Below are 27214 nucleotides of genomic sequence, written 5' to 3'. Positions count from 1 at the left end.
CCTTTGAGTTCTCTTAAATCCACTTAGGATAGATAAAAAGTTTAGTAGGACATACAAGGTCAGAACATTGTTATCTGAAACGGAACTGATATTCATGTGCTCTAGAAACACAATCAGTCACACAACAAGCACAAATAAACCACACAATATAAATCCCTAAATCCAACATTTTATTACCAAAGAATATAATTATAAAAAATAACAGTAATACTATGAGAATATTTAAAATAAACGTTTGTGTGACACAATTTTCATTCAAGCTGTGACCTTTCCTTTATATTATCAGTGAACATCTATATGTGCCATAATATATCTAAATGGATAATTTCTAGGAGATGAGAATAGTTGCTTTTATCACTTTTTTACCAGTAAATAGAAGATTCATTAATAATATTCTGCACATTGTTTAAATAGGTCACAATGACCGTAAACCAAAAATAAAATCCTGGAATTACTCCCAGACTTGTAAATGTGAGAGCAAGAACAACATTTATATAGTAACAATATAAGTATTAATGTTCATGTTTTTGTTATGTTCTGTGAAAGTACTAAATGCAGTGTATGATAATATTGTTACACTCACAATGTAATCACCAATAACATCACAATATTATTCTTAAATAATAAAAAAAGAAGTCTTCCAAGTTTGGTGCATAACTCGGCCTTCAGGCATGAACTGTGTTGTTGAATGTTGAGTATTATCCAACAAACATTGCATCCATATCATACATAGCCCCAAATTTTGTGCAATTTTTTAAATTTTGAAGCAGAACACAGGCAAATACAAAGAGTAGAAAAATCTTTTGGAGAAGGATATCCAAAAGAGAATTGTTTTAGGGGTTTTTTAAAGTCCTGCTACACGTCTATGCAGGTGCTGAGGGGAATGGTGGTATAGCTCCTACTCTTTCTTGACCTCTGCACTAGATGAGGTGAGTGGTCAGCATCACGTCCTAGCCACGCTTTACTTCCGGGAAAGAACCCCAGTCCCCATTGGAAAGGAGGCTGGGTGGGCCGCAGAGCCAGTCTGGACACAGAGGCTAGAGGAAAAATCCTCTGCCCCCATCGGGGATCTAACCCCAGTCGTCAAGCCCAGCCTAGTCATTATACTGACTGAGCTAACCCAGCTTATAATTTTTATAGTTACCATAACATTTTAACATATATTACCTCATTACTAAGTTTAAAAATGTAATGTTGCATTTAATGTTTTTGTCAGTACATTTTCAGTTAGGAAGAATATCGGTTAAGAACTGTTTTATCTTCATCCCTTTTCACACTACAATCAAGGTATATCAGCTTTAAAACATATTCTACAACTGCAGATGTATTTGTTGAATATCAACATCAGCAAAAAAGAAGTCTCTTCTGCTGTCTCCTCTCAGTTCATTGTTCAAAAATTCAAATTGCAAATTATCATTAAGGATATAAAAATGAAATAATTTCTGAAATAAGATATTCAACATGTCAAGGGTTTAAATGCAATGTTAAAATATGAACAGGACATCATGGCACTAAAAAAATTCTTGCTAAACTACTTGTCCTTGTTTCTGATGACCCAAGAGGACACTTAAGTAAAAAAAATATATATAAAAGTGATCAAATAAACATGAAACATGATTAACCGTTATTATCAAGAAAGGTCTAGTTTCAATCTAATTTTTAGCAATGTTCAGAGAAATTCAAAGTATTACAGCAACACAGATTTTTGTGTGCTCAGAATTAATTTCTGTGTTCTGAACATGTAAGTGTTCCAAACATACACATTCTATACCAATGTTAGTACGGAGATTGTGACCACCAGACATTTCAAGATTGGTCAATGTTTCTCTTCATGGCCAGTCTGGTAGTGTTGTAGCTATATTTCCCCATGCTTTTGATATGGTCCCAAGAAATGACACTACTGATAACAGATAAGGATATTTTTCCATGTAGGCAGGTAGTATGAATGAAGGTGCATTATATCTCAGGGAAAGCACTGCCTATAATCTCTTTGCTTTGATAGCGGTAAGTGTGCGTTCTGATGCTGAAGTGCTTGCCTGCCATGCGCACCTGACACTTCTCATCAGCGTGCACAAGGAAACACACTGTGTACAGAGCCATCTCCAACTCAGGACTGGTGCCAACAAACATTGAGCCAACAGGTTTCATCACGTTGGCCCACTTGTAGTGCAGTTTCAATATTGCTCCTTTCTAGAACATAATTTTGAATTCATTAGGTGTGAAACAACACAAAATATGAAGAGCATTCCCTAATAAAATGTATCAAGAATGCCCTGAACTCTGAAAAAATAAAAACTTTCATGTATATGTTGAAAATTGTTGAGAACACAAAATATATCCTTCATCTTTAATAGGTAGTCAGATATGGGAAAAGATGAAAAGTTTGCAGAATTTTATTTAAGAAACCTCTCACAAATAAATCACTTTATGACCAAGGGACAGGCAGAAAATAATATTAAGACACATCTTAGGGAACTAGGTTGTAAGGATGTGACTCAGTTGAACAGGCTCAACAACATGCCCTGTGGAAAGACTTGGTACCACAAATACTGAATCCTTGAGTTCTATTACCAGAGAATTAGTTTATAATTTTTACTTACTTACATGATAGATCTGACCGTTGTGTTCTGTCTGCCAAGATGTGACCAATCTCATCATGCAACTTTAATCAGGAGAAGACCAAGTGTATTTATGAATTGTGTGATGTGGGAACCTTGTACTCTTGAAAACCAGACATTTTGGTGTGGCCAATTTTACTACTCTAATCCCATTATCTTTACAATTTTTGTGTAAATTCTCATAATCATTTTTTGAAATGTCTTCCATCCCCACCTCTGCATTAAGTCTCCTGATAAAATTTTCATATGGTACTCGGGGGAACTGATCAAATATACACTCTTTTTCCTCATAAGAGATGTCCTATATGTCATCACGTTTATGCTCAGTTGATGTATTCACATTCAGAGTAAGATCACACCAATGACCATATAGTATTAAGTATGATATCCCATCACTAACAAACCCTAACCTAACCTAACCACTGATATTATCTTGAGTACAAAAGAGCCTGTTCCTAAATGATAATCAGCACTGCATCAGTATCACACTTATCTCATTTGACATGTACTCTCACTAAATCTAATTTATATTTTGCTAATTCTCTTGATACTGTTTCTAAAAGATCTGACCTATACAGATTCCTAACATTCACAGTTCCAAATTTCATGTTCATTTTCCATTGCTTAGGCTGTTCCAAAGAATCTGGCATAGTCCAAGGCCCCGTGTAACATTCTGTCCGCACCACCACCAGAATTGTTAGCCCCCAACCAACCTCCAAGCTGGAGGACCACTTTTGTCAGCTGTCTGCAACTGCTTATATTTGCAGAAAGAAACCTAACTTCAAAGTAAGGGCAAAGTTATGCCTAAGTACGAAGTCATGTAAATACATTCAGAAGTTCACCATCTTTCTTTTGTTTTCCACACCTAACCTAACCTTTCAAGAGTATAAGATAAGTGATGTGAGCAATGACAGTGAAAGTGTAAAGCTGTGAGGAATAAGGATACAATCCTTTCTCAGACCCCCTTAACCTTGTTTAGAAATTTAAAAAGTAATTTATCCCTTATGAATGCAGACATATGCCAGAGGTAAAGGTTTATTATTCCTAACTTCAGAACTTCATGCAGGTGCACGGACCATTTCATTCTCCAGTGTCTGCATTTCCATTAAAGACGATATGGTACCCACAGTATATGTAGCTGGGTAGACGCCAGAGATGGTATGGATGTGGTGACAAAAATATCTTGCTCTTCCAGGAATTGAACACTGGTCATTAAGCCTACAGCCAATCAAAGGCTGCACTAATTATTTTAACAAAGTCTGATGTCTCTCACTCAAAGTACAAGATCCTGCTATTGTAGGATACAGTTTTTGAAGAGACGTATGAGACTTCTAGCAGATTAGGTGAATGGGCATGCACAAAAAAAAAATCAAGAAATAGCTGTGGTGCAAGGCCCAATTTCAATTCATTTAATTTAACTTATTATACAAATCAATTATTCCAATCCATTTGTCCAATAACACATATCTCTCATGGACCCTGAAAATCTTTGTGTGGACCTGAAATTGCTGTTATAAAATACACAATTATGATGACACCATGACAGAAGAACCAGAAATTTCACCAATGAACATAATTCTGAGCTAGTTCCATATTCCTCCAGGGCTTCTAAGTGGCCTTTTGTCCAAGAAGCTTTCTGTAAAAGTTATATATTCATTCCTTATCTCTTTCATGCCCAGCTCACTGTAGCATCCTAGATTTCACTACCACAGGAAGACTAAGTCGTCTGTATAAGTCACTAAGCTTCTCATTATATAATTCTTTAAATTGCTCACTTACTTCATCCTTGTTGTTGTGTCTTCCTGAGCACAATGTTTTCAAACACCTGTGATTTTGTTGTACCCTTAAAATAAACTCACCCCTCCAAGTTCCAGCTTCCTAATATAGCCCATGTAGTCTGCCTGCCTCTGTGCCTCCTCCGTGCCAAAGAAGATCCAGTTGTGCATTCCAGAGACCTCCCCCCGCTTCAGCTCCCCAAGGAACACATGCTCAAATGCACTGGATCCAATCTTGCCACCACCTCGAGAGTACATGGTGAACCAAATCTGTTTGAGCAGGTTTTTCTGAGCTTTGACATCCCTACTTACCAAGCCTGAAATTCCAAGAAACAAAACAAAATTTGTACTTAACTAGAAGGGAATGGATATAGTTGGTACTATTAATGTGCTTCGCATACAAATAAAATTTCAGACTGGAATCTTGGCGTTGTAAATTCTGCTTTATATCTAGGATCTACCTAATTTGAATCTTGGCTAGGAGACCTATTACCCTGAGATTTTTTATGTTTTTCTCAGTTCCTTTAGGAATAAATGGAATCTACCTTTGAACAGTCTATGACCATTCCTGCATCCTCTCAAGCACCATCACTTTTAAACATAGACGTCACGTTATTTCCAACTTGTAGCCTACACAGTCAATCCAGCTAGCAAATGCTGCCCAGTAGAAGTTTATTAACACTTCAGAGGTCCTTACTGACTGCAGTCATCAGGGCAATGATCTACCAGAATGCATGGTGCTACAACCCAGAAGACAGGCATCTTCAGACTCACTGCCTTGAAAACCTCAATAAATGCTCTGTTTGCTTGGACTCTGCTGTGTAGCTTACCTATCACTTTCTATGTGCTTGGGATGTGGTTAGTTCCACACTCAACTGGGAAGTGTCAGTCTGCTTTTGTGCATGTGTCAGAGTTAAAGAGATAGACAGAAAATACACACCTAACAAGACCGAAAAAGAGTACTCTGTGAAATACACTGAAATTGTTTTTCTTGCCACATCACAGGCACTGACATCAGCATGGCGACCATTAGAAAAAATTCAACAGTGGTATCCAAGGGCATTGTTGCAGCATAATCCAAAGGTAATTGTTGCAACAGTGCACTCCAACTCTGACCTGAATTCACACTGTATTACCTCAGCCCCTTTTGTTGCAAAATGCGTTTCAACAATCTTGGTTCTTTTGTTGCTTCAGTGACCTCAATTCACATTGTTACAAGTGCCCCAACCCCTGGGTCAAGCAGGTTTCCAAGTCCATAAAAAAACATGACACAGACCGACGGACACACAGACATGGATGGATCCACAAAGTGTTCTTCATTCACATTACACCATGAGGCTCGCCTAAAAAATATTTTTAGAACTATGAGAGAGAAACTGAAGATAACAAAGAGATGAGCAGCCTTGCCCACCTTTATCATAAACTAATGACCAAAAGGCCAAATGGTAGGATTATGTTGTGGCACTGATAAACTGTAAAGTGTCATAAGAATAAGGAATTTCAGGAACAGATAAATATGTATTTCTGAGAAGAACAGTGCAGCAGAGTTGAGTATCTAAATTTATAATAATGTATATGTATATATCCCTAATTGTATGCAAGAAAGGAATAATACAGAGGCAAGAGGTCATTGATCTATCTTAATGTTATCGGTACTTCACATGTTTTGAGCCAGATATAGAAGATTGTTTTTACTGTAATCACTGGTTTTATTTCTGTAATTTCCAAAAGGACAAGTTCCTAATTTTCTAACTTAACAAGAGAACTGATGACAACTTACAAATTAAAAATATGTTCTGACATCGCCAGGCTACCAAGTGTTGATTTTCGTGAGTCAGAATCTTCCTTAATTGGAATGTGAAGGACTCTGATGGAAATGTACTATTAAAGTTCTTCATTTGCATAAAAGTTAAAATTTAAAACAAACACAAATGAAAGTTAATGGCAATGCCCTGTACTGCATTCAGTGTAACATACCATGCACTGACCATATCTCATTTTTATTTTCATTCCTATGATTCTGTCTATTTATAGATGTTGCAAGCATGGCATACAAAATTTGAATTTAAAGATGTCTGTGTAAATTTTAGTAAATAATAATCACCAAAATGTAGGAAAAGTCAAATAATAATAATTCAAATGCTACAGAAGAAGTAGAGGGAGTAATAGGGGGTCTGTAGGTGTTTTAACTGTGAAAGTTATTTTAATTTTAATACAGATATCATTCAGTGGGGCATAGTTAAGCAACACAGGTGGATATTACATGCTAGTCTACACTTGAAGTAAATATGAAAATAACATGAACTCTAAAGTGATGTATAATAATAAGGGCTGTATGGGGGACCAACTCAGAAAGTAGTAATATAACCTTTGTCTGCGAGGAAATGCATCGTGTATTTCATTACAGGTGTGGCAATAAACGAGTCCAACAGATCATTCTCTTCGGCATGCTCAGCAGGCGTTACATGCTCATTCACACCAGCATCGCGGATGTAGTTATCGTACAGAAGACGTAACTTCGATATAGTTGGAATCTGGAGTGCTCGACTGTTGATCACAACAAGCCTACAACCAAAAGTAAGCTTCTATTATATCATTTGTTTTCATGAATTTATATAACCTTTCAGACCCTAAATGCACAATTTTTCTGGTCAGAACAATGAAGGAATGGGAGACAAAGAATATGATTGAGAAGAGAAGCAAGAGAGAAAGTGCAGGAAAGAGTGGAAAGGAAGAAAGGAGTTACGTATTTTCAGGAACAGAAGATTATAAACATGAATAAGAATACAATGAAAGAAAAGGGGAAGACTATAAAAATCAAAACAAAAATCTTGTTTCTATCTTATTTTAATACTGAAATGCTCAGAAAAACCATCACATCATAAAAATTAATTTCGTTCTTACTGGTTTTAAATGGGATATTCAGCTCCTAATATACGATATTAAGCACATATTAGGAGCTGAATAAGGCAGCGGAGGATAGGACTGAATGGAAGAGGAGAATTGCGGAGGCCATGGACCGAATACGGACCGGAGAGCCATAGAAGAAGGAGCTGAATATCCCTTAATTATCCCACCATAGAACATGACCAAACAACTAACTTATCATTTAATCTTTTTCAGGTCAGGTCTGTGTTATTTACAATTACTTTAACTACAATCTTTAATTGTCAACCTTAACAAATTCCGTATCAGTCAGTACTTACCAGACTGAGAATTTTTACAACACGGCAAACACTGCATCTGATCATTCTGAATATAATAAGATACTTTTTAATGTTAAAGTAAAATTTGTATCAGAGACGCTGATTTGACACTGAATTTCTTTTGAGCAAAACTGTATGTTATGGCACAACAGTTTCATCTCGCAACAAACAGTATGCATTTCACACTGAAAGGTTTAAAGCTTTTCTAATAACATTTAACATACTCTCAAGACCTTTAAATTAAGATTGAATTTACTAAAGATAGCCTCTCTGTCCTATCAGTCCACACTTGAATAATCAGACACATGTCACTGTATATACACTTACGGTTCTGGAGCTTCATCTCTTGTACTGCTAGACTTTGTATGCCCCTGATAGTTTATGCGGATATACTGCGCAGCATTGTTGACATCCTTCTTGAGCAGTTCGTCAGTAAAGGCTTGAAGCTCTTTGTTACTTATTTTACTCTTTTCAGCACCTGACATTGAAAAATTCACATGAATTTTAAGAGTTATGGAGTTCAGTTCACTTTACTGGTTAACCAGTAAACTGCTGTCTTAGTTGAACCTGAAAGTTCCACACTGCCACTTTACCCAGAAACTATCAGTTCATATTCTCCATTCATTTTAATATAATTTGCCCATTTCCTTTCATGTGGCTACTTTCGATGCTTCAACACTAAAATATAAAAACAACAAGTAAAATTATTTTGTGTATCTTAACCTTCTTTTGCTTCTTCCTGGTTTAAGATTATCAAAAATGCCTTTGCATTATCTCCTGTAACACCATTCATCACATCATCCTCTTGGCGTGCACTTACATTTTTGGTACATAATCTGCTTTAATTGCAAAGAGGTACTGCCTCATTTTCCTTTGATAACCTTTTTTCTTTAGTAAATGTTAATTTTACTTTTATGTTTGCATTAATTAGTTAACATTTCTATACTTTTACTGGCATAAGCCAACCTAGTTACCTGCACTTGAAAATATTGATAAACGGTATTTACTTTATAACGTTCTTTTTATGGGTTTTGGCACTGTGTATGCTTATCGGTAGATGTATTTACCAACAAGTTCACACAGCACCAAAACCCAGAAGAACGTCATCATTATCCTCACTCTCATTAAAACCTCAAATCTCACACAGTTTTTTCTCTGGTTCTGATATTGCAATATGTCATTTTGAACCAGATATAAAAACAAACTCAGAATGTGTAATCCATACACATAATATCCTCAGGTGTTCTATGCAACATGCATTTCGGGGTATTAAATATGCCTTGTTCGATGGTTCCCAATTTGACCTCCAGATCACATCACTTCAGTGTCTACCTCATGACATTTCCTCAACTCTCACTTCAGTATCAACCTTTGTAGGATATCCAAAGGTACGAATAGCAAAACCTCTACATCAAATTTCATCCAAATCCATCCGCTGGTTCTCGAGTTGAATCGACTGGACAGACAGACAGAAGGACAGACACGATGAGCCCATAATGCGTTCTCACTGTGCACTTCATACAAGGAATGTATAACAAGATCACATGTGGAATGAAGCATTGGCATTTGCAACACCATTTCAAGGACCAGTGCACAGTCTTACTAATAAATACAAAGACAATTATCCAGTTTTATTCTTGTTTTTTGGGGGTAGCAAAATATTAAGTATGCACTTGCTCATGCAACTGGAACCATGAATGAAGCATTTCATGGTAGCTACAACATTTTTTCAATGTAATCGTTTTTCAAATAATTTTATGGCTATTTGTTGCTGAGATGTACATAATCTCAGGCATAGAAACCTACGTATCTACATGGACCATATATTTAACTGTAACAGGTGGATGGTTGTATTGGGAACTATTTTCTGTTGTGATGCAGGCAATCTAAACAATGGCACTTAGTAAACCTGTCTTTTGGTACAGCTAGAATGAGTTTCCGAGATGTTGCATTATTCCCACATCAAGTTTTCTCACTGTACTAAAGATCCAACTTCTACACATTTAACATACTTGCTTCCATGCGACTGGTTGACTATTTGGGTATTCTGAGCGGTCACAACCAATTTCAAGGAACCATGCTGGAATGCCAAGATAAATGGAGGAAACCACAAAATCCTGAGGATAATCAGTTTCCATATGAGATATGAACCAAATACCTCCTGGAAGGGTCAGTGAGATTGTCATTGTACCAACCAGAGTTGTACTTTGGGGAGGGAAGCACATTTTGAACAACAATCCATAACTTGACTTCGCAGATGTATATTTCCATGGGTCTTTCTTGATGATATGGTAACCACTCGTAAGTTTTGACAACATGTTTAAAAGTTACGGTTTGTCAAATCCTCACACTTTTGATATATCAGAAACACATCTGTGCAATGTTCCTGAAAGGTAGACTTTGACATAAGGAGAAAAATATTAATTTTGTATTTTTAAAAGAAAGGTTTTAAAGACATGCATGAAACTGGAAAGAATGAGAATGGTCAGTGGCCTGAAGATATAACGAAGCATTAATTACCAGTATTATTAGAGTTGGCTTTATGAGGTGGGCTGGCTATTGAACTAAGATGGTCAATGCAGAGCCTGCTGAAACATTTCCCTATAATAACCCAGAAGGGGGAAGAGGTGCTGGGTGACAAACAATATGGTGTATGTGCCATTGAGCTTCTGAGATATATTGGGCATCGTAAAGTATCATATGAAGAACTTTGGTTGAACAGATCTATTGCAAATCTTATCTAATTTTATTATAATAAGAATTTTTGTGAATTCAGGTTTAGAACACAGACGTAATGTAAGAAATTCCTAATTCACAAAGTTACCGTAATCATCATTCAAACTGGGGGGGGGGGGGGGGGGGTGTTTGATGATGTGTAGGTCATGTTAGAACTGTACAGTTTCAGTTTTACATAAGCTTTTCTCCTAGCCCTATTAAAACTGACTACTTTAACATCTTACACTATTAATTCATACAAAACTTGCTATTTTACATTATTTTATGTTAAGACCAGCTGATAACACAAGCCCATGTGTGAAAGGAACACTGCTTCCACACACTACATAATCCATTAAAACATAAAAAGATTAGTTGAGTCTTCAACTGCAATTTCTAGGAGACTGGAAGAACTTATCAGTGCCAAAGCCATGTGCTGGAACAGCAAGTTAAGTAAAGTAAGTTAATTAAACTTAAAATGAATCAACTGACCATCCCAAACAATTTCATCAAGATCTGATGCATACTCAGGAATACCCCAGAAAGTCTGCAGCACTTTATATTCTAGGATGTGTAAGGTACAAACACTAGATTACAAGTACAACCTGCTCTGTATTCTGGAGGTCCCTGGTTCAAATCTCTGCCCGGGGACTGACTATTCTGGCTGGGGGGGGGGGGGGGTTTCCCCCCTCAGTCCCTCCAGGGAAATGCCAGGATAGTACCTTAACTTGTCAGCTCCCTTCCTTCCCAATTCATTATTCACTGTCACGATTTGTTGTTAAAGTATCATTTCTCTTGTCGGCATATTGTCTCAAATCTCTAACGACTGCTATAAAAACACGACGTTGCGCCTTATCCATTAGGTAAAACCCTGTTTCTGATTGTTAGTACTTTCGACTGTTGTCGGAAGTTACTTGTTAATTAATTATTAAAGAACAGAAATTGTTCTAGAGCTGCTACTCATAAAACGCTAGCTGAAACGTCGTTCGAAATGAAGATTTCCAGTCCAAGACGACAAACGAGAGTAGCCAGTGACCGGAATTACGACGATAATGTCAACGGAACAGTTCGGACCTACATCAGATACTGCACAAGCACAGGAAATGAAAACTGATTAAACGCTTACCCCAGACACTGGCGATAAACGGAGTAAAAATCAATGCAATGAGCAACTTCATCCTGGTCAGTAGATGCAGCTAACACTAGCCAAGCTCCACAGAAACTCCTTGGCCTCCCTCCGCTTCCTTCTCCTCAACAGATCTCTCGTTCTCACCCGCCAATGTATCGGCGGGAGTGACGTCTACACCGCGTCTGAGCCAATAATATTGACACCTGGTATACGTCATAACCCCGCCCGTTAAACGCCAAGGACACTTCTTCATTATTTTCTTACGCGTTAAGAAAACGGCATGTCATCGGGTTCAGTGGGGGCCAAGGAAAAGTCGCCATATACGAAAAGAGCATTGAAAATGAAGCTTTACACGGTCTCCGTTTGTTTTTTGTTGACAAACATCACAGGCAACTTGCGCAGAGCACGAAAGAGATTCCACGCAATCTTTTTACGAGACTTTTGTGGAATCTCCGGGTTTTCGCTGTAGTGAGAATGTGGATTGTGGGCCAGATTGTGACGCCATGTAGTCTAGCAGATGGAGAAGGAAACGTCGCCATTTTCGGAGTAGAAGTCGTTTTTATTTTGATGACGGAAAGTATTACAACCTAGAAGATCGCATTGTTTGTCAACGCCATTGGGAATTCCCGAAACACTTTGTGAACTCCAAGAAATGAACGTGAAGTTCTGAACCACTTTAAGAGTCGCTTTTCAGACCTAACTCTTCTCAGTGTAGACGGATCAAAAATTCAACGACAATTGCAGTCGGCGAGAAATACGTGATGGAAGTTTCGCCTGCGACAAGGATCCACCCCAGGATGTCTCAAGTATGCGAGTCCATCCTTCCTACTGAGTAAATACTGCTCAGTTCATTTCTTAAATGTAAAATAGTAAATGCGAAATATTTTTGTATTTCAGTGCTGGCACCAGAAAGAAGTTCGTGAATCACTGAGCTGTGTTATTGCACAAAGTTTGTCTGTTTGGGCATACGTATTGTTTACAGCCCAGAAATCTTTGCTGTCCGGCAATGTGCGTAAGTAATTCGACGAACACACGCATACTCTGCGTGACCGTAGTAAGTCTTGTAGAGCAGTGGTATTCAACCTTTTTTGTTCGCGTACCCCCAGATATAATTTCTCTTCAACTTTGTACCCCCAAAGTTGTTGGTGTATAATTCAAGTTATACATAGTATGTAATGTATGTCTAAAATAAATTAAATAAATTACATTACTGATTATTCAGTGTTTATCATAAAATAATATATTTTTTTAATTTCACGTACCCCCTAAGATGTCTTCGCGTACCCCAGGTTGAATACCACTGGTTTAGAGGACTCCCTAGTGGATATATGAATTTCGCAACCCGCATTTTATGACTGCCATCAATATCTCGCTCAAGGCTGAAAGTTATGTAACTAGAAACAGGATACTCGTTAGCAGAAAGATGCCATGTGTGACGTCACCACTTCTTTTATAAGCCAGAGACTTACAGAGCCCTCACAGGCTACAAATCCTCTGGCCTTTGCCATTTAAGAAAACAAACACACATTATTTTGTTGAAGAGTCTTATGGGAAGGGTCTGCTTATAAAACGGACACTTGTTCCTTAAGTAAAAAATTGTGTATACCATGATAGAAGCACATTGCCTAATTTATTATGCGATACATGATTGACGTAATGCAGATTTCATGGCCCCCCCCCCCCCCCCACGTGCAGCAGCGCGAGCTTGGCACAGGTGCTAGATCTTCTCACTGTGCAGAAGTGGGAAGAATACGATCGCCCACAATACGAATGCGGCAAGCAGGACGACCATTGTTCTGTTTTTGGTGCCCTCCCATCCGACTGTCAGTTGTTGGCGCAGGGCAGCGGGCTTCGCCGACGAGGGCACTTGGATCTGCGAACCAACAACAGAATAATAATAATAATAATAATAAGCGTACACGTTCGACCTCTGAAGGTAAACCCTCCCCATCGTTTTGAATTCCATTTCCCCCCAGATTACTTCCAACTGTTGCTTACGCCGTTCAGGAGACGCTGAATTCTCCCAGACTTTGGCCCTTTTCGCCGTCTCCTGCCCTCATTTTTAGGCAGTCGGTAAAATGGCGTACGACTCCCGGTAGGAGAATGGACGTTTGTTTTTGCGACACCGTCCAGACAGAAGTTGAACCTCGTTCACTGACGTAAAAGCGTCGGTCGGTCCATCACTCCCTTCAGACTACTTGGAGGAGACCGACGCCCACGCCCCTGTAAGCTGCCATAACGCGGAACTTCGGTGGAGAAATTACAGCTTTAGCCGATTCTTCCTACGAAGCAATTTTATTCGCGGCGTGTACCGTTCCGACATTAACTTCTGCTTTATTTTCACGGACGTGACGTAATTATTTTTGGGGATTTTTCTTCGACGAGTCGTTTGGAAGATGAACAACTGTTAACTTCAACGCGGTTACAAAAAGTGCGGTGATGATCGCAGGCATCGCCAGCTTCAGTGTTGTCACTGCAGAATCTTTCATGTTACGACCGCCTTGACACTTCTGTTAGCTCGAGTGTCTTTGGAATTCACAAAGTAGGCCTGCGCCCACGACAGACTGAGAGATCTTAACTAAATATTGGCTTATTTTCTTATACAAACTTGGGCAGTCCCGTTTTCGCCGGTTTGTTCTAGAAATCGTCAACCCTCTCCACAGGTTGCCTAACTGAAGTAGACTAGTGTACACAAACACCAATGACATCAGTAATACTATTTTTTTTTGATCAGAGCATGGGTTCTCAGCCCGCAGTCCGCCGATACGTTATTGAGATTTCTCTTAAGTTTTATAGCTGTTTTGCCGCAGGGAACGTTTGCGGCTATGGCAGTGACGGTGGCAACACTGCGGTACTCGCACAGTGCTGGGGGCCGTGGTCAGTCGCTTGCCACATTCTGGTGGTGAAAGTTATGTCAACATATCATCGTCTGTTCGTGTGCGCCTGGCTACGTCAAGCAACAGAAGAAATGCGAGCTTTCCCACTGGCACTTCGTTTCGAACGCGCCTCAAAGTGAGTGACTTGAAAAGACCACACTCACTAACTGCACAGTTTGCCACTTCCGTTCCCGGGACTGACGAAAATTTAAAAATAATGGCGGAAGTGGCTGCGTTGCTCCACCGCGAGAACAGCACGAAGGCCGCTGATTTGTACTCAGTTGTTCGGAGTGCCTTAGAGAAGCATCGGAAACAAATTAACATGTCTGCCGTAAGTGCGGACGACGTGCATGCACTCTTGAGGCTACAAAGGAGGAATAACAATATTATTTACGTTGCGGTGGATAAAGAAAATTTGATTCCAGAATCCTTCCCTGGCTGTCGTCACTAGAGGTGTGAAGTTCGTCCTGCCCAAAGGTCTCAGCCGCAGGCTTGCTAAGAGTAGTGATCCGGAGTCCTACTCCGCGCAATTTCTTTGCGGAACAAAGTCCAGGACTTCATGGAATCGAAAGAGAATTTTGTTAATGAGTTTGGGATTCTCAGTGGATTTTGTCAACATTACTGAGCAATTGAACGCTGGTCACAGTGGCCGCGTGGGCCTTGTGCCGCTTGGACACTGGGACCGTGGGTTCGAATCCCACTCAAAACATGGATGTTTGCCCGCTTCTTTCTGTGTTGTGCTGACCTGTGTACAGGTAGAGGCCTTGCGACGGGCTGATCCCTCGCCCAAGGAGTCCTACCAGATCTAAATAGATCAAGCAACCTCCAAAAAAAGATAGGAATAAAGCAGACCCCGCCAAACCGGGCCCAATTGCTAAGAAAGAGAAGAATAAGAAGAAGACTGGGCATTTGAACGACCTTAACTGTCGCCTTCAAGGCCTAAGACGAACTCGTTCGCATATTTTACCAATTCGTCGGACGCTTTCAGACGAAACGTCTTACAGAAAAGCCACCTGGAAGTTTAAGTAACTATTCTGTGTCTCCACTTCAGCGGGGGTAAATGCAAGTGGAACGCGTGACTCAGAGAAACATTGCAACTGCACCAGGACCGTGAATGGGCAAAGAATGATGGATCTTCTGAGTTACTGTTTCGGTGGAAATTGACGACGCCCAATCTAACCTAACCTACAATTGGAATTTGCCGTTATTCACAGTGATTCAACGATAAAGGAAAAATTCTCTTCCTCGTCACGTGTTTCTATTATAACCGAAGAACGCGCTTTGTAAATGTCGTCAATATTTGTCAGAAAGTAACGCTGTGAGCAAACGTTCAGTTTAATGAAGAAGCTGACTAACAACAAGCAGGACGCGTCTTACTGCCGATCACTTGGAGCGACGCATGCGAATAACAGCAACAGGATAATGACAGATTTTGAGCAAGAGCACTTTTCAAGTGACTCGCGTGATTCAAGGGAATTAATGAGTAATTTATGAACTTCGTGCAGTAGTAAGTTAATATTTTAATAAAATGCCATGAAGTTTCGATGAATTGCCTTGCGGCCAGGGAGTCGATAACTAAGGGCGGAATGTGGCATCAGGTCACGAAAAGTTTAGAAACCCCTGTTTTAAGTAAATGTTGTTTTTAGCATATTTCCCGTTTTTGCAGGAAAAGACTATCACAGTGGCGTCGTATTGTCTGATGCCCGAAGAACTTTGGCCAGCTGACCAATTACCTTAATTTCCTATCCTGCCATCTTTAAAACAGTATGGCGTCCGTGTGAACGTCTGAGGTGATAGCAATTTCAGCGCCGCTTGAAATACAAATGCCGATTTTGGTCTTCCGGGTCGTAGCGCCGACTTGATTTGTTAGTGAAGACACGCGTTTCGGAGGAACATACTGTCTCCGTCTTCAGGAGGGCATCCGAAATGTTAGTATCCACCTGAAAATCCACAGGGCGTTATAAGACAGAAGACCAAAACTGGAATTTTACCGCAATGACAATTTCAGATCTCATTTCAGAAAAGAAGTTTATTTTCTTAGGGCAGTTGTTCGCAGCCAATGTGCCGCGAGCTTTTCTTGAGTTCGCCGCGGCGTTTTGAATAGAAGAACGATTAATGTAAAATTAAATATGCGTATTTAAACAATTAATTGGTAATATCGCATTGTTTTCCGTAACTGAGTATATTAATAGCATAAGAATAAACTTATATTTGCAAAACTTGGAAGCAGAAATTAATGACAATGCTGGTGGTGATTCAAATGGCTATCAAAGCGCCTCACCCCACTCCTTGCCGCAAATTAATTCCTACGGACTTCGTGTCTTGACAGAGTCTACCAGGAACGGGAAATATCTACGTCTGCGTCGCTCAATTATTGCAAAAGGTTTGTCGAGTTTGTGCCTGCCCTTCGCCGGAAACAATTTCTGTTCAAGAAAATGATTATTACATGTAGAGCCGCTAAAGTTTGACAGATTTATTACAGTAAAACTTGACAGTGAAAGATGCGAAAATAATAATGACCAAAACCCTGTATGAACGGGCTCAAGCCAAGCAATATTTCTAAAAATGGGTAATTCAATTTTAAATTCGAGTTCTCCGATTCAATTCTAGTACGCCACACAAAAAGAAAATGACATCCCAGGTGTGCCACGAGCGCCGTAAGGTTGATTGTCAGCCGCTGACTTCTGATTTTTCAGCGAAACGGCTTGTGAACGATAAGCATTTGTCATTTGTTTCCTAATTAATTTAATGGCGTTGTCAGCAGCACAGGATTCCGTAGCGTTGGGAAGGGCGGATTGGAAATCTGTCGGCGTTCGGCTTGAAGTTAGGTTAGGTTAGCTTTGCTCTTAAGAAATGAGGTAACCATAGACACAACTTTCTTCAGGGCGTAATTCGAACTTTGGACCTGTCGATTACGAAGTAAGAACATTCGTCCTTAGTTGCGTACTTCGGACTAATCTTATGAAGAACGTGGACCGGGTGTGAGAAAAGGCCTACTCACATGGACTGAAACGATGGAACACGACACGCACGGAGTAGGCACTTGATGTGTGCCTCGTCATATCAGTAGTACCCAGGTCTCCCGTTATTACTCACGTCACAACGTGCAATTCCTAGGCTGGCTCGGAGACGGGAGACAGTGAGCTCGAAGTGCGAAAAAAGGCCGAACGATTTTGTCCGAGGCGTCTCGAATCAGTGAATATCGGCCCGTTTGCATGTGTACTTACTCAACTTAACCTTTTACGTGGCGGAAGGAATACTTAAGGAGTCCAGGCTGTCATCTTCTGGGTTGTGACGCTGAGTTACCTTGCAGATGGTAACCAACGTCTCAGACAACATCTGCAGGGTAGAAGTAACCACCTACAAGACTTCACAACCAAGATAGCCAGATCAGAAATCTTAGCGCAGTGAAAACCTCAAATATAACATTTAAGAAAAACAACTATCAAAATACACCTCCGTCGTCAGGGCGATAAGATCGATTGCTGGGTTCTTGGACCTGGATCTGTCCTCGTCTTCAGGTGTAGTGGAGGGGAGGGCACCTACTCTGCATTAGAATGGGCTAATTTCTCAATCACTGGACATTGTGAAATTTTATAACATCAGACGATGGACAAGGTCCAAGAACCCAGCAATCGATCTTATCGCCCTGATGATGGTGGCAGGCATCCAGATTGTATTACGCCATCGTTAGAACCCTTTAGAATCGATGCGTAGTAGTATTCGTAGAAGATGTATTTATTTGCACGCATATTAAGAAACCATATTTGCTCGAATGTTTTATGTTCCATTGACATTCGTATAAATGCAGAGAACAGAAAGTCACGAAATCCAGGAGCATTTTATTTTGCTATTACACTTTTGTAGCCGCACAAATCTGACCGAGTCTTTCGTAATAGTTTAGTCTGACAAATACAACCAGACGCTCCTGAGTTAACATCGTTCCAAACGTAAATGTTATAACAGTTTTAAAGTTGTGTTAAAGTTGTTTTGTCCTCCCCCCCCCCCCCCCAATATATCGATATTCCATAAAGGACGCCCGTATTAGGTCTGCAGGTGCCACACATTACAATAGATATTGAATATGCGGTCTAAAATTAAAAAAATACTTCTTGAAGTAACATTCAGAAGAAACTCGTCAGTTTCCTCGGATTCGCAATATTTTCAAATGATGGTGTCCCTGTTGATACACTTAAACAAAATTTCCGTTTTAAGCTTCATAATAAGACCTACCTGGACGCCATCTTCCTTCTGAGTGACTTCAGGTTCAAACGCATTGTTAGTGAAACTCCAAACATCGGAAGGAACTGCAAATTGTTTTGATTCTGTTGAGCCACGTGACTGTCGTCTTCCTCTAAAAGTAGACCCTGATAAATCTGTTCCCCGAGCAGTCCCATAAGACAGTCTTTCTTCCGAGCTGGACGCTGAATTATCGTTTGTTGACGAGAGTTCCAAATCTTTCTCGGTGCTTGATCTCATTTCCCCGTCTTCTTCCTGAAGTCCATCGGGAGTTGCCGTTGATTTGAACTTTCCTGTAGATGGCGAAGTTTCTCTTGAATTTACATTTCTAGACACGTCTGCCGATTTTGTAGATTGTGGCAACTCTGAAACATTTGAACTGGTGGATATGTCAATGCTCGGTGACTCTGGAACGTCATCTGGAGTATTCGATGAAGCTGGGGCCCCCTCTCTGGCTGAAGACACCTTCCCAGAATCTTCTGAATTTGTAAACATTCCGACGTCTGGTAGGACACACCGTAGCTGTTTATGACCTATCTCACAATGGACTGATTGACTTTCTTCCTCCGACCTGCGAGGTACTCTGGTGGCGTCTTCATTCATCAGCCCTGTGTTCGACATGTCATTTGTCTACTCAGATTAATCTGTTTTTAATTTTATCGCTTGGCCGCATTGTTGCCTTATCTTGATTTCTCTAACTGTGTCACGCACTTTGCTCGCGGTTGTCGTGGTATCAGTCTGCATCTCCTTGTTCATTATGATGTCACCACAATTTGATATAATCTGTTGTTCAAAGCGGATTGTGTAACGTTTTTTTTTCGCAAGTTTCATGCACACAAAAAATGAATCATCTGTGCAAACATTTGCAGATGTGTCGTGAGGAGGGAAGGAGCTGTTTTATAATTAAATCTCGTGCACACAGAAAATCCTTTTGTCTTTGGAGACACTTTGAGATAGCACAGGGCCTCTCTGAGAAGACTTTAAAATCGTAAAATCATTGTAAATTCAACAATGACAATTTTGTTAAACAAATGAGCGGCAATGAGCGATTGAGGATGGGAGGGTAAGACTTCCGAGGCGTGAAATGAGGGGTATTACCTCATCGCCAGCCAATGAGAAAGTTTCTCCAAATTCAGATTCAAAGTTTTGAAAGCGTTCACCCCGTGTGCACGTGTTGGCGTGGGCTGCGGTCGTGTTTCGTTCATCATCTGATCCACGATCCTTTGTAAATATTTCGTATAAATACGCGCCAGTGGACATTCAGACTGCATCGTCTTCCTAAATTTATCCGTCTTCTCACACACGAGCTCGCCACAGAGCACAACCCAGAGAAAATTGCATCCGCCATATTTCAGCCTCAATGACGTCTTCCGGTTCTTCCGTCTGCGTGCATGCAACGGCTGTGCCTGTCATCCGTGCTGCATGTCAAGCCCACATTAACGTCGTTGATATCACTGTCCTGTTTGTTATGCCAGCCCCCCCTTACGCATTACCCAGAATTGCCTTGTGTCCAAATGCTTCGCTGATCGCCGTTTCTTGTCATTTATTCCCTGCCTGCGGATATGACAAGGGAAGGTCACGAAATTGACAGGCCCATGTACGAGTACTCTGTCTAAAGCAGGTGGGATGACGGCTGTGTTAGGTAAGAACAACAACGTGTTCTTACTCCATGGAGCTGAGTTCTTCCTGAGAAGCCAACAGTCGTCCAACATCCCTCTTGGGTCCATATATTCTCCTCAGCGCCCTGCTCTCAGACACCCTCAGTTTATGTTCCTCCCTTAAAGTACGAGACAACGTTTCACATCTACACAAAACTACAGGCAAAATTATAGTTTTGCATTTTTTTAAATGTTGTATAATGTCACATCATTTAACTGTAAGCAGCTTTTGTTTGGGGGGGGGGGGGGGTAAGGAATTGAGCTGCAGGTCAGGAATTTCTAAATAAGAAATTTGCACTGTTTTGTAAGAGAAGGAAAATGTCATTCAGGTTGTATATTAACGAATATGTTACACGTCGTTTAATACATATTAATCACACTCTTGAAATACATTTAATTATAAATTACGTTTCAGTTTAAAATGGAAATGGATTGTGCATGCATTGCTTCCAGCTGTACAACTCTTAAGCCCTGTCCGTACCCAAATGTTGAAAAGCATGTGCTACAAACAGCGTTGTCAACGATTTCTGTAAAATTTTATTAATAATTAACAGTCCTATTGAAAACCCCTCCCATGATCAGTCGCAAAAAGCAAAGAAAATTACAAAAAAATGTTTCCAACAATGTCAAGCCCCACCCACACATACACAGCATTGTTGAAAACATTGTTACGAAGCGGTAAAGTTTTCCAAATGATTGGACGTCACGAAACAAAGCAAAGTGTTTCCGGCTTACAATTTCGGTATGGGCGTTCATGTTTGTAACATTTTTCGCACGATTGTTGACAACAAAATTTTATTTTGGCGTTCACGAGGCTTTGTATGTAAAGTGCACAAGATGGTTGAATCTGTAAACTCAGTTCTGCGGTGTATTTGGTCTCCATAAAAAATTGTTTTCGCTGGTATCTTATCAGATGGGCCTACACACGAGACGAACACTCCGCTCATCTACTCATCAACTTATATCGACCATAATTTCACCTTTGTACCTGCAACTTTGTATTAACAGTGTCTCATGAGACACGCGCCGTGACACATTCTACAAAAGGTTCGTGTTCACACGTGAACAAAATCCACACTGTTCAAGGCCCCCTCCACACGAAAGATAATTTCACGAAAATAACTGATATCTGCGCAGAATACAGAATGTGTTCTTATCGATTTTCATAAAATTGCTTTTCGGATCTGTTTGACTGTTTATTTATTCAATTTATAAACCTGAACTAATGATTTGCAGTAAATTAAAAGGGGCAGGCTGTTTGGCGAATTTAGGAAGCGATGCTTTTTCAAACATAGCTGCTTTGCGAATCCGCTGTTCAGGGTGGCGACAGTGAATATGCCTACAAGAATTTTTAGGAATTTTTTTTTTACCATGATCAATATATGAACATGTATAAACTGTTAAATTTCCATAACATGGGGTTTGCAAGACTATTGCCTCAGACTATTGTCGAATCCAGTGACGAAGTTCGTATAAAATTATCACAGCAGACGAACATCTGTTTCAAAGTCCGTGGCCAAATTTTATGCACGGACTGTGTTCGAACGTGGATTTGTCTGTTGTGAGGCGTCTGTTATAATTTTCTTCTGGACATTACAGCAGCCTGAGCCCATGTGACGGAAAATGTGTTATTTACTGAAATGTCTCGATTGTAAGGGCTTCATATTGGATTAATATTATCAGTCATCCAACGCTGTGACCGTTACTAACATTCACGATATCCGTACGAAGCCCCGCGTTGAAGTTTCTCTTGCGAACAATTATTTATTTTAAAATGAAACTGCTCGAAATGGGACTCTTACCTGCCATGTCTTATCTGATCTAAATATGACATTTCAGGTTTAACATTTCGTGCATCGTTCTGGATTAAGAAGCGGTTTACGATAAATTAGACTTCTGATGTGATTGTACCGATCTGAGTAACACGGGCGATTGGGAGGATGTTTCGGGTCACGTGTTGTCGCGGTGGTCACACGACGGCCATCTGACTGAGCACGGCGTACACCACGATCCAGACGGCCAGGAACACGACGGTGCTGACGAGAAAGATAGTTTTGAGGCGATGCCACGGGCTCTCGGGCGGTCGAGGAGTCTTGGACTTCTGCTGATACTGCTGAAGGCTCCGTTGATGTTGTTCATGCAAAGAAAGACAGACGTCTGTGCAGCCGCGGACACCATTGCCGTTGACAGTCGCCGCAGACACTTCGGCAGGAGCAGGTGGCGACACCTCGTCCATTTCCACCGTGGTTCTTTTGTCGTGCTCGAATCCGGCGTTGTCCATCTGCAAACAGAAGCAAATGGAGTGAGTGAGTGGTTCGGACTCCTCATTTCTTGCCATGTCAGTTGCAGAACGACTGAAGATGAATGGCGACGAAAGACCACGAGTGGAAAGAGTGTTTACTGCCAGAGTTGACCACCGACTAAATGACGACATCAAAAGAAATTCGACGCTTGAAATGTTGTGTGAGACTGAAGACACGCAGAATGGGGATGCGTGTGAGTGGGGCGGAGAGATCATTGCCAGACAAACAACTTCCATGGTCCTCGGTGTTGGAGACTAGCTCTGCCGCATGTGAGGCAGGATTCTTCACGTGACGAAAGAAACAGTTTCGATTTCGGAAATTTTGCTGGTTCAAAAAACTTGCACTTCATGGCTCATGAAGACTGTCCTTAAAATACTTCAGACAAAGTTCGCACGTGTAGGACTTAGGAACGGGTGATGAACCGTAATGTCAGCACGTGGGTTGGCATCTGCAGGAAATAATTTGGCAGAATTCTCCCCAGAAAAAACGTCCGTATCCTTTAGCAGAAAGGGTTGCCGCCAGTCATAACGTCGAAACGTCGGGTGCCTTTTGTTGGTATTTCAATTGTTTGCAGTTGTCCGTGTAGTGACCATTCTCTTGATTCATGCCATGCCTCGTCTTGACGGCGAAGAGTACACGGAATCTCGAAACGGGGGGGTTGGGGGGGGGAGCCTTGTTACAAACCCAAAATCTTGGAGAAAGGAACAGTGGCTAAATACAGTAAAATTGGGATTAGACGGGCTGGGAAATGGAGAAGAGAAACGCGTGGAGAGAAGCAAGAAGGTGCATGGAGTATTGAGAGACAAGAAGCCGAATCAAGTGAGAGAGAGAGAGGGGGGGGAAACATCACTGGCGCTTCAGAATGAACTGAAGACCACTTGCGAAAAATGGTAAGACTAACGCAAAGATACGCAGAAGTGGGCAAAAGATCGGTGGGTCATGTTCAAGATCGGAAACTGTAACCAACAGAGTAATAATGAATGTCAAAATGTCATACCCAGATTCCTTGCAGAACCCCTATGTCCGACAACTTAAATCGCCTCATTTGCCCTGGTGCATACATTTTAATTACGAATTCTCAATGACTGTGACGTCATTCCTGTTTCTGTGCCAAAGAAACACTTTACTTCACACAGCAAGTAGTGAAAAATATGAGAATGTTCTTATGTTAGGAGTAAAGTGACACAAACAGGAAACAGGTGTTCGAAAACCTAGCTGCTAGTTGACCGATATCCGTGTTTCACGCTGCAAACGCGTTGCGATTGTCAGAGCCAGTTCGAAAGTTCATCTGTTCTGAGCTCTTCACGTGTTCTTGCTCTATTTTTATATTGTTTTTACTGTTTCACGTTCATAACATTTGCATTAATTTCCACTGAACTTGCTTTGCGTCACAACGCTCGTTATGACAGCCGAAAACGCTTTGTCCGCACCTCTTGTCTCTTTTGTTTTCATGATCGCAATTTTTTTTTCATATTCCTACTTACAGTGGCTTACCTCGCAACTCGCGTCGTGATATCGTGAAAATACTTTTTGAGCACCTTGTGTTCTGACCTCGTATGTCCTATTAAACGTGATATGGAGCACTTCTTACTCTGTTAAGGCGGACTGCAGCGTCGTGGACTGATGAGTCTCGTTGTTGTCGTGAGGAAGACATGTTGCGTGTCCACTAAACTTCCCTCAGTCACTTGCCGATTGGGTATCAGCTCCTACAGTAACCTTTAACCTCGAGCACTAACACTCAGACTGATAAACCCTCGTTCCTTCTTGGCTGCAGGCAGGGATATCCAAGGCCTTCTTGATATCTTCACTGCCGCTTAAATATCAGTTAAAATGTAAGAATGATCGATTCCTAGTTGAGGGTGCACAAATAGTTTGTTTATCCCTCGCCTGTTGCAGGTACAATTATTATTGTTTACATGTACAGGGCCACATCTGTTTCGTGCAGCTGTGCTTGATGACAAAGTGGGCCATAAAAAACGCCTCCCCTGTCATTCTGGCGATAAAAGCAAAGAAAACATTATGCCAAAATGCGACATTTATTTAAATAGGCCATTGGTTGTGCTTTGCTTACAGAGTAGATATTCTTCAAACACCGAAGACCTACAGAGGAATTTATGGGCTTAATTCTCTGATTGCTACAACTCAGTGCCAATCCCCTCACGACTAGCTCAGAAGCAGACTTTGCCACAATCATTTTTTTATCAGAGTTTTGCGGCGAGGACTTCCTTCTTCTGCCCAACATCGCCCTCTCTCTGTGATTCAGAGAAACCTTTTTTCCGGTTCCTTTGGTGTGGCATACCACAGGATGTCAACCTTTTCGGTACTCGTGGCACCCTGGAATCAGAACTCAGAACTAAAATTTATGATAAAAGTGCCTATTTTTCAGTACTGTCGTTTGCTGTGTAGAATTGTCTGCCTCAGAACAGGTACATGATTAAGTTTTGATATACATATCAGTTTAAAAAGCTTAAGCAGACATCACGGCATTCTTTCAGACACTCGACAAAACTTTTGCAATAATTGAGCCACAGAGAACCTTCTTGCGTGCGCAGACGTAGATATTTCCCGTTCCTGGTAGACTCTGTCAAGACACGAAGTCCGTAGGAATTAATTTGCGGCAAGGAGTGGGGTGAGGCGCTTTGATAGCCATTGTTGAATCACCACCAGCATTGTCATTAATTTCTGCTTCCAAGTTTCGCAAATATAAGTTTATTCTTATGATAACTCGTTACTAAAACATACTCAGTTACGAATTTGATTTTTTTATTTGAATGTTTAATTCTATATGATCATTCTTCTGTTGAAAGCTTCGCGGTTGAGAACCATTGCTGTAAGCTTTCGATCAACATCTATCCGATACCGTACGTATTTAGATAAGTCCTCGACTGGAATCTCGTATCCTGAATCGATCAACTGCGTTTTTATTCACCACCCGTTCTCCTAAGGCCCATTTTAACATTTTCCATATGTGTCTGAAGTCTGTCGCGTGATATTTTCCATCACTTTTCCAGCCATCTCTTTCTCCCCAGTAAGCCCAGACGTCACAGCCACCGATGCTGAAAATTGCACCAACAGTAATAGCGAGTCCACAGACCAGGAGAAAATCCCTGAGGAGGAAAGTCGTTTCTGGGGCGGTGCAGGAGGAATGTTTACTACCAAGTGGGCTAGAGGGCTGCTATTGGTGTGAAGTGCGATACGTCAGAGTTTTACGCTACTACAAACAGACTGAAAACATCAAGCAGTTAAGAGTAGCGTGTAGTGAACGCACTTGTAATGTGTTCTGTGGGTGTTGCGATAATATTCTAGATTAAATCACTGTGCCACTGTGAGGTAATCTTAAAGCTGTACCCAATAGAACACATGAAAGTCTGTTGTCTGTTGTTCGTTCAGTGGTTGTGGAACGAATGAGTTTAGGATGGGTCGTCACTCACCGCGAAATCTTGCGTATGCTTCTTCTTCTTCTTCTTCTTCTTCTATGGCTCTCCAGTCCGTATTCGGTCCATGGCCTCCTCAATTTTCCTATTCTATTCGCGTATATCGAATTCCTAGCAGGGATTTTCTCCTGGTCTGTGGACTGTAGTTGTTTCAAGTGACTGAAATTAATTTCGTGGAACATGTAGAACGCACTGAGAAACTGAGACACGCGAAACCTGTCTCCTGAAATGGTGAACGGACTCATTTGAGAGGCACAAGTGTGTCAGGGGAGGGGCGATCATCGAACAAATGTGGTTCTGCGGATGTTACGTAAGAAATGGAGCTGGACAGCCCTGATGACCACTTGACAGCGTCATGGTGCAGGCCAGGGAATATCGTTTCAGTTAGTTGCCACGGCGAGTAATTAAACGACGCACGTTTTGCTTCATGCATCCGCACCGTCCTGATGGATCACGACGTCTGCAGGGTGAAGGTTTCAGAAAGCACAAAGCAATTCCGCGGGCTGGAATATCAGTCGCTGAAGAAGCACACAGTGTCGCTGGAATGGGTTTTTCTCTTCTTCTGTTTCCCCTCCTAAGAGCATTTCCACCACTGCTCCATGGCCGTTTGTCGCCAACCCGCGTCTGCGACAGCCTTGGCCAGCCAACTCAACTGTAACCTCGGCACAAATTCTGGACTAATTCTGCGACCTGGTCTCGGAGTCAAGGCAGTTCAGTCCCTCTTTTAGTTCAATCACTGGACGAGCGTGAAGGTAGCGCGAAACTCACGCCCTGGAATTCTGTTCTGATTGCAGCATGGGGTGTGCTGGCACTTGATTACGCCGACAGAAACCCCCCCCCCCCCCCCAAAAAAAAAAGCCGTGTTTTCGGGCTGTTTGGTATCTCCACTGTAACAATCTCTTCCCGTTTGACCTCCCTCGTCGCAGCTGTCAGCTGAGTCAGGCTTCTTTATGAGACTGCATTCGACCTGTTCTCTTGGCGCGGTTTCAACTGTACTGACCTCAGTGATTGATACTGCTCGCTCAATAGCGGAATGGTTCGTGGCATAAGGGTGTCGGCTTGGAATAGGCTGGGACCCTCGACATGAAATTACTCTGTGTCAAAATCTGCACGCAAAAGAATCGTCATCGGATTGGACGAACGAGATCGGACGGTTCTGAATTGGCATTTTTTGTCTGTTGGTCCGCGCGAATGTTTCAGAGGTCGAACAAAGTGAAAACGTTATTCGTCCCCGGTATGACATGGAAACGTAAGTGACGCG

At 41.1% G+C, this 27214-nt stretch overlaps 3 protein-coding genes and 1 long non-coding RNA gene across 8 annotated transcripts in view; 1 reads left to right on the top strand and 3 right to left on the bottom strand.

The window, feature by feature from the left end:
• Positions 1–149: 149 nt before the first annotated feature.
• Positions 150–11602, bottom strand: LOC110838862 (endoribonuclease Arlr). The gene is made up of 5 exons (XM_022082492.2): positions 11441–11602; positions 7927–8077; positions 6762–6958; positions 4478–4710; positions 150–2190 (listed from the first exon to the last, which is right to left on the bottom strand). Exons 1-5 carry the CDS (start codon positions 11490–11492, stop codon positions 1957–1959), a joined length of 867 nt encoding a protein of 288 aa, XP_021938184.1. The 5' UTR covers positions 11493–11602; the 3' UTR covers positions 150–1956.
• Positions 11603–11719: 117 nt separating this feature from the next.
• Positions 11720–27214, top strand: part of LOC110838869 (uncharacterized) — an 18947-nt gene continuing 3452 nt past the window's right edge. The window contains exons 1-2 of the long non-coding RNA XR_002546265.2: positions 11720–12249; positions 12341–12455. This is a non-coding gene — a long non-coding RNA (uncharacterized LOC110838869). The remainder of the gene's footprint in view (positions 12250–12340; positions 12456–27214) is intronic.
• On the bottom strand, positions 13047–20420 carry LOC110838863 (uncharacterized). The gene is made up of 2 exons (XM_022082493.2): positions 18553–20420; positions 13047–13316 (listed from the first exon to the last, which is right to left on the bottom strand). The coding sequence occupies exons 1-2, from the start codon at positions 19177–19179 to the stop codon at positions 13161–13163; spliced, it is 783 nt and encodes a 260-aa protein (XP_021938185.1). The 5' UTR covers positions 19180–20420; the 3' UTR covers positions 13047–13160.
• Positions 20536–27214, bottom strand: part of LOC110838864 (uncharacterized) — a 21579-nt gene continuing 14900 nt past the window's right edge. For 3 of the 5 annotated variants that reach the window (XM_087348867.1, XM_087348865.1, XM_087348868.1), the window contains one exon: positions 20536–22497. In XM_087348867.1, coding sequence (XP_087204993.1) covers positions 22186–22497 — 312 coding nt within the window. In that variant the 3' untranslated portion in view covers positions 20536–22185. Of the gene's footprint in view, positions 22498–24013; positions 24374–27214 lie in introns of those variants that run through there. The other 2 variants (XM_022082494.2, XM_087348866.1) reach the window with 2 other exon arrangements.

The sequence above is a fragment of the Zootermopsis nevadensis genome, unplaced genomic scaffold, assembly GCF_977971745.1.
Source record: "Zootermopsis nevadensis isolate Lab colony 2312 unplaced genomic scaffold, Znev_1.0 Znev_ptg000013l, whole genome shotgun sequence".
Lineage (NCBI taxonomy): Eukaryota > Metazoa > Arthropoda > Insecta > Blattodea > Termopsidae > Zootermopsis > Zootermopsis nevadensis.
Note: the sequence above shows the minus strand (reverse complement) of the source record. Positions and strands in the feature narration are given on the sequence as shown.